Consider the following 8,362-nt stretch of genomic DNA (forward strand, 5'->3'; position numbering starts at 1 on the left):
ATCTCCAGTTGTTTAAAGTCTCACCATACTGCTGTGATGTCAGAGTGTACTCGGTACACTCTGACATCACTGCACGGTGTTGTCGGATGAGCAATCGGAGTATCACAAGGCTTCTCAGCTTGGCATTAAATGAAATAAAATGAGTCTTTAAGTTAAAGGAGAACATATCATGCTCATTTTCAGGTTCATACTTGTATTTATGGGTCTCTACTAGAACATGTTGACATGCTTTAATGTTTAAAAAACATTATTTTGCTCATACCGTCCGTCTGAATATACCTTTATTCACCCTCTTCTCTGAAACGCTACGTTTAAGTGCCTGTCTCTTTAAGACACCCTCCTGAAAATAAGTCAAATTTTCTCCGATTAGCTTTCGAGAGAAAATGCGGCGTTGACTGAGTTGTCTTTATTCCACAGTGTGTGGGTTGTCAGGCACTTAAGATGTTAGTGCACAAGCACGAAAGTGAGTTTTTCACTATATGTCCCCTTTAAAAGAAGTCTGTCGGGCCGAGTGGTTCCAGAGCAGCTGTACTTCTACATGTACAGCACGTGTACAGTATTTCAATGAACAGCTCATCCGTACAGCAACACTTCTGTTTCCTGCTCATATTTAAAGCTGCTCTAATCATTATTTTATAACGACAACGGCAGAAACAACTATGTGTTCATGTCTTTGGACGAACCCTTTCACCTTACACAGGGAGAATAATCACCCGGAGCAGACTCCAACTTCCAGCCCATATGTAAATACGTCAATGTTTGTGTTCACTGTAGCAAAAAAAATGTTATTGCAGGTTTCAGATGAAAGTATTCAAAACATAAATTCAATTTGTGCCATTAAAATACTGCCATGAAGGGGCTCAAGACACGCAAGGCTTCAAACTTTTGGGTATTTCCTGTAAAACAATAAAATAGCAGAAAGAGCATCTGCTGTTTTTATGTCATCAGTAATTCCATTCAGTTCGTTTCTGTACACGACTCTCCTCTCTCTCTCTGCAGGTACTACGCAGACATCCGTCAGACCATCTCCGCCAGTGACCAGGAGATGAACTCGGCTCTAGCCGAACTCTCTCGTGTACGTTACCTGCTCTTTGTTTTTCGCATTTTAAAAGAGTGAAAGGCTAACGGTTGAACACATGAATCATTTCAGGTCCTGGAAGTTTCCATCTGGGTGGGCGCCTGACAAGCTAGATGTGGAGTGTGAAATAAAATATGAATGACAACCGATGCAGCTTTTAACGGCCTCCCTCTGACGTTTCCTCTCCTCTCTGTTCTTTTTACTCTCACCAAACAGAATTACGCCGCCGAGGTCAACTGTCTCGTGGCTTTACACGAGCTGTACAAGTACATCAACAAATACTACGATCAAGTGAGTATAACGTACAAAGAATATCGTGCTGTGGTTTGGATGCATCTCGACTGCATGTCAAAGTGATTGAATCTCTGAAATCGTGAAAATACAGAACCACATTAGGTAAATAATAATATACATAACATAAGCCCTGCCCCCTGTAGTTACCAAGATACAGTGACACGCTGACATCACATTTTTTAAAAGACGATTCCTTGATTTCAGACTTCTCTGTTCTAGTTGGCGACTGTCGATTATTTTCAGCTGCAAAGAACACTGTCCATGGCAGGTCAGCTGGCTAGTTAGTGAAGCTAACGTTGGCTTCACGAGTAGGTTGACAACACAGTCTCGGGCCAATATTTAATTTCCAGCGGAGTTGTTTTAAAACAAGAATCAAACTGAATCGATCTACTTCACACTTGGCGGGTAGGGCTGCAGATATACCGTCTTAGCATCGACATGCGTCACAGCGAAGGACGTGCGACGTTGGCAAATTAACTCGTCGTGCTATAACTTTTTTTTTACTGCTTGAAAAAACTTTTGCTCTCAAAGTCCACAAGATGGATACATTTTACTTTATGTACAAAATGTAGGATTGTTCATTTTACAAAATTACATAAAAAATATTGCAACGTCAGGTTTTTCCAGTTTCCAGTCCAAGTGTATTACTGGGGACCCGAGGACGTACAGTGAGACGTAACCAGGCACAACCTCCGGTTCTGGCGAGTGAAGCTTATGCAGAAACTTAAAACGTGCATTCTCTCTACTGACCAGCAGGGGGCGACTCCTCTGGTTGCAAAAATAAGTCGGGTTGTATAGAAGTCTATGAGAAAATGACTCTACTTCTCTCTTGATTTATTCCCTCAGTAAACATTGTAAACATGAGTTTATGGTCTCAATCTCTAGTTCCAAGTCTTCTTCAATACAGCGTGATGTTCATTTAGTAAACTATGGTCCATTTCGAGTCAAATAGACAATAAAACCATAAAGCAGGGTATGCTTTAGGGCGGGCTTACTGTGATTGACAGGTCACTGACACTACGTCACTCCTCCGCATTCCAAATGTGGTAACTTCAGTTCATTGGTTGCAAAAACAACAACATGGCGGCGGCTGTAATCCAAGATGGCGACGGCAAACTTGCTGAACTCGAGGCTTCAAAACAGCAGTCCACAAACCAATGGGTGACGTCACCATGACTACGTCCACTTGTACAGTCTAGTTTCAACCCTTGAACTTTGTATTTATTCGCCTTGATGTCACCATTGTCATAAGAAAACTAGCCAGGAATGCAGACCAATACTCTTGTTAAATTTAATGTAAGCTATAAAATGACACCGCCCTCCAAACTCTTTAAACGCAGAGTATCTCTCTTACTCAAGCACACTGTTTCAAAGTGTAGACACTGGGGGAAGGGTTTAGCTAAGGCCAATTATATATGCGTTGCTCAAATCCCCTCAGCCTTTCACTTCCACTCATAAAAGGATAAGCCTATTGAGGTAATTACACAATACTTCCTAAATGTTGGCCGAACCTAATGGCTTCCATCCTGTCAGATCATCACAGCCCTGGAGGAGGACGCCACTGCCCAGAAGATGCAGCTCGGTTACAGACTCCAACAGGTCGCTGCCGCCGTAGAAAACAAAGTCACCGACCTATGACCCAAAGGACGGGGTACAATTCATCCTTTAACCTTGAAGTGATGGACGATGATGGGGACGAAGATTCTGTCTCCCGGAGAAAAGTCCTCCCTCGTTTTTTCCAAGATGGAGGACAACGGATCATTGTGGCACATGCTGTGATTTTGCTGTCATTTTGACGGACTGATTTTTAGCGAAGGGACAAATGATCTCAACAGGATCACTGATACTGGGCCATGTTTCCTGTCCCGTGTCCAGGAGGTACAGTAAGACCCCCTTGGAACTTCCACAGGTCCTAACACTGGGAGGAAAGTGACACAGCTGGGGGGGAGGACCTGTGAAATGAAGCACATTAAAACAAAGGGATTTCATGACACCTCTCGTAAGGATTTCCCATGTTGCATTCAGACTAAAGGGAGACACAATATGAGAAGCGATCCTTCTGTTTTTTCTTCCGACTCTACGCGTCTCGGTGGACTTTTTTCTGACCAACTGCACTGAACAGTCCTGCAAGCTTCCAGCTCCACGTGTTAGTCCTCTGCTGTAGGCGTGCTAGTTGAAGAAACCGTTGGACGAGGAGGGAAAAGGGAAGAATTAGGACTTAAATGTCGACAGCTGTGTAGTTTTCCTCCGATGTGTCAAAGTCTTACATGAAGGACGAAGCGATAATGGCAGAGCACCCTGGAGGCCTGTCCTATTGGAAAACATGTTTTCATTCTGCTTTTATCTTCCTTAAATCATTCTACGAGTCTTACTCTTTGACCTTTTATTAGCTGTTGTTGGGCAGCTTGTTGTCCTGTATAAACCGTTTCCCTTTTTTAAAGCTTCACATCGCCACTTGTGCTTTTACCGCAATGTCTACATGCTGCCTGTAGTTTGAACTGAACACCGGCATTTTGTGAAAGCGTTGATTTCATTTGGTTGAGGATGTGGTACACAAATACTATGATGACCTACTGCTATTGTGAATGTTCCTTTTCTTAGGCACAGATGTTTATCCAGTTTGCAGATGATGTATTACCCCGGACAATTTGGCGGAGGAACTTACAGCTAACTCGTTAAACTGATCCGTCCTTAGAAACCCACAAAGTGAAATGAATTACATGCAGACAAAACCCTTCACAGCTGTACCGTAGACTGTACTAATTCAATGAAAACAGATCTTATATTGTATGAAAGATCAAGCCGGACTTTTTGGATAAGAAATGCACAAATAGATGAATACTGTCTAAAGGAATTGAGGAATTAGTAGGTTTTACTGCCTCTTCAGTATTTATTTCCCTTCCTCATTTATTATTTGTGTAATTTATTTCCCTTCAACATGATGCGTTTGTGTGGTTGACAGTATTTGAGGTGACTGTAAAATACATGTTGCAGAATTACATCGCTACATATTTATACAGTTACCTTGCATATAGGTGCATTTCACAAATGTGTTTAAATAGCTTTGTCCAATTCATTTTTAATTCTTTTTTTTAAATTTATTTAAGTCTGATTTGATCTTCCATATTAATAAGATGTCGCTACTGCCTATACTTTATGTTCTGCTTTTGGATTTCCACACAGCCAGTTCCCAAAAGCTTGGTTATGTCTTCCCCCACTTAATTACACATTTGGCTATTGAAATGTAGTCTATAACTATTACTAGTACCTTTTTAATATTATGGGCTTCTATTGATACTGAACAATATCAAGGAAACAGCTCCCTCCATTGGATGGTTGTTACCCACCAACTCTGCCTCTGATTGGCTTTCCCTGATGTCCTTACCCTAAACTGACCTAATCTAACTACTCATGCCTAAACCTAACCCAGCCAACCAACAAAGGCAACGATTACTAAGAGGAGAGTGGTGCGTCGTGCCTTCACCAATAGGAAACAAAATATTTGGAAAGTGCGATGACATCATTCTGCAATAATAATTAGCAATGTGCTTCTTTTTGCAACAATGGGCCTTCGGAATAATGTGCATTTGGTTTCAGGAGAACGGGCTTCCCTCCTCAGTGGGACATTTTTTGGACTGTCTAGTTTTCAGAATAATGGACTTTTGGAACAATCGTGTGCCAGATTTTGAACCGCGTTCAGCAAAGCTGCACTTATTCTTCCATCTTTTAGAAAGTCCTCCCTTCCTCTCAAGACTTAAATCAGACAATATGTTTAATAAACAAAGGTGCCACATGTGAAAGTCTTTTACTAGTTTTTTCAAATTTAATTTATTTTGTATTTATTATCTATTGCATATGTTGTTGGTTATTATTTTCCGATACATGTAATAATACTGCTTATGCCCCTCTGAATCTGAGAAGATGTGTATTTTTTAAAGAGAAAGCAAGGGACCTTTTTTTACCTCATGGTGTTTTCTTTTTGTCCGTTGTCCTACTCTCAAGTCTAAATCAAATTCACATCAGCTTTCCTGAAATTCTGAAAGTTTCAATCTCTCCTTTTATATTTTGCATCCATTTTAGAAGCAAAAGAGAAATATGATTTTTAACTTTGCATTCAAACACCATTCTTTGCACATTAGTGTTGCTTGTGTCTTACTTGTGTATGCAAAGCTCAGATGTGTGTACCATTTTCCTGTAGATGCATTCTGCTGTTAACTACTCCTGACTTAAGTGTTCTCTGACTAATTGATAGGATGAACCTAACGCCGACTTAATGTGACGCAATAAAGTGGTCCCGATGTTAATGAATGTCTCAAGTTATCTTCTTCTTACTTAATGCAGTGGAGAGTGTTGATGGTGCCTCGTCGTCAGTCCGCTGCTGATCCAGCTGAGAAAAACAAATGAAATCCTTTGAATCAAAAAAGCGAAACAAATGACTGCATTTTAAGTATTTTTCAAAATGACACAGGCCAACTTATTGACGTAGAAAAAGATATCTTGCGGAGAGTTGTTTTTTAGCGCCACCTACGAATGTCCAGCAACACAAGGGATCAGTGCGTCTGCAGTGCAGAACTACTTGGTTAGGTTTAGAAAAAGATCGGAGTTCAAATAAATGTTTGTTAGGTAACTCACGTAGATGAAAGTTAGCTTGTAAGTACGCAAGTTGCATAACAAAAGTAAACCTCATTGGCTTTTTGTCGAGGGAACCAGTTTGATGCTATAACTTCCTGTTGGCCTACAAAAATACCTCATCCCTGCAGCGTTCTACAATACCATGAGATAGACTTTATTGTCCTGAAAAAAGTCTTGGACACATAAATCACTGCTGTATTAGAAAATGCTAAATAACATGGTGCATATGCTAGTTCACTTGCGTGCGTGCACACAAACGCACAATGCCAAAACAGTACATGCATAGACTGTTATAAAATAATAAATCGCACACTGCCCATTGTACGACACACCAGTAGTCCTCATAACAGTATAATAATGGTAATAGTACAGTGTAGCTGACGCCCGGGTATCTAGAAGAGTCGACCTGGGGTGTGTTCCAGTCACGGATTACCACAGGTGAGTGGTCTGCCAAAAAGTGCTAATGAATTAGCATTGCTAGCTTAGTCCTCCTAGTGTCCCACTACTAGGCTACTATAGCAGCTAGCTGGGTACAGATGGTGTTAACACATGTGTATGGTGTCAACGTTGTCTAGTTTTTACTCTGCGTCACTAGTTCACAGTATTCCTTCACATCGTATAACAGATATGAGGCCAAACAGCAGTGGATTTAAAAGGTTTTTATGCAGCCAATGAGCTGCAGTGAGCCCTATTAGTAAAGAGAATACTATGAATTCAGTCATTATTGTTTCTGTACCGTATACGGAGATACGAAGCGAAAGGTCTTGCAGTGAAAATTACACACTCCTACTAAACCATCTGCCGTCGATGGTGTGAGTGGTGACGATCTGTGTTTTTTTCTTTTTCTTGTGGCTGGAGGCTGATGGAATCTCAAATCTGGCACCCTTTAAAATGATGTGCGTGTGTGTAACCATGTGTAGTCCATGGATATGTGTCCACGCTATATATCTTATGATAAAGAAACAAGATGATCAACCAGCTGCCCTCACGCTTTTATTTCCTTTCCAGTGTTTTATGATAAATGTCTGATTATATAACGAAATATGAATTTAGTGTGACGTTTCAGAGTAAAACTGGAACAAAAACATGAGGCAAACCTCTCTTAGCACCTGATATTTATCCCCTACTAACCCAGTGATCTAGATCCATGCAGGTGCTGTTTGGATGTCTCTCAGCATACACACACACACACACACACGCACACACGCTTCCTGCTCCTTTGGGAAGTGTCTTATTAAAGCTCTTTAAAAATGGCAAACAGTACCAGCCAGCTCAGGCTTTTGAGCTTAAGACTGGACCAGTGACGTGCGGTTCGTGGCTAGTGAGGCACTGACTCAGATTTACAAATATATGAACCTAATAGAGGAGCTTAAATCACCATTCAATTGGCAGCTTGAACATTGACTCCTGGTTGTTTTTCATATCGGCATTCTTTACGCACACCAGTGGTGGGTCGTCAGGGCCTGCAAGGCCTTCTCTGCTGGCCTAAACAGAATCACAAAGTTATAGCTATTTTATAATTTAATAATTTTTCACAAATACACTACATGTATTGTAATTATTTTTCCCATTAGCTTATTTTCTCATTGCACAGCTCCTGTCTTCATCTGTTGCTCTGCTTCCAGCACAGCTTGTTTTAAGGAGAGCTTTCATTACACAAACTAATTAACACCACCAACATTTTGCATTTAGCAGCAACATGTTCTATATAGATACAAATAAAAGTACAAGTCAAAGAACAAATATCCTCAAGTTTGACTTTTTTATTTTCTGAAAGTATTTTGGGTTCCAGTCCTGAAAAAAAAAAAAAAAAGAAGTCTCCTGCCAACAATTTTTTTGGTTCACCTGTTTCACAGATGGAAAAAAACAACTTCGAAATTTTTTTAATGTGAAAAACTATACTGGTAAAAATTGTTTTTAAGTCATAAACACAGGAGAGAAAACTGAGACCAGAATTTTTTTTCTTCTCAATTTCCTCCCAGGGCTTCCGTACATCCTCCTGTTCTGGTAAAGCATTTTGCAGGGAGCCAGTCGGCTGATTGATTGACACGTCTCTCCTTAACTGAGACACGGACAGGGACCCTTCCTGCCTACACTAGTCGCTCATAGCTGGACAAACTGTCAGTGGTCTTCGCTGTGAAAAGTGACAAAAAACAACAACATAGAAACAGTTGCCCCTAGTGGCAACAGGAAGTAATGGGTTGTGTACTTTGACGTCCTGCTCCTCACAGATTAATCAGATTCTTAATCAACTTCTTAATCATTGCAGCAAAAACACACTGTGGCCACGAGCCACGGAGTCCAGGCTGATCCTGTAGGTGGATCAGGACTCTGGTCGATCTGCTTGTTGGATTTCAG

At 40.8% G+C, this 8,362-nt stretch overlaps 1 protein-coding gene across 2 annotated transcripts in view; it reads left to right on the forward strand.

The window, feature by feature from the left end:
• Positions 1-5,676, forward strand: part of LOC116399646 (plexin-B1-like) — a 42,890-nt gene extending 37,214 nt beyond the window's left edge. For both annotated transcript variants that reach the window (XM_031876938.1, XM_031876939.1), the window contains 3 exons: positions 1,000-1,075; positions 1,295-1,369; positions 2,906-5,676. In XM_031876938.1, the coding sequence (XP_031732798.1) occupies positions 1,000-1,075; positions 1,295-1,369; positions 2,906-3,010 (256 nt within the window). In that variant the 3' untranslated portion in view covers positions 3,011-5,676. The remainder of the gene's footprint in view (positions 1-999; positions 1,076-1,294; positions 1,370-2,905) is intronic.
• Positions 5,677-8,362: the final 2,686 nt, after the last annotated feature.

The sequence above is a fragment of the Anarrhichthys ocellatus genome, unplaced genomic scaffold (genome assembly GCF_004355925.1).
Source record: "Anarrhichthys ocellatus isolate YVR2014 unplaced genomic scaffold, GSC_Weel_1.0 scaffold120, whole genome shotgun sequence".
NCBI lineage: Eukaryota > Metazoa > Chordata > Actinopteri > Perciformes > Anarhichadidae > Anarrhichthys > Anarrhichthys ocellatus.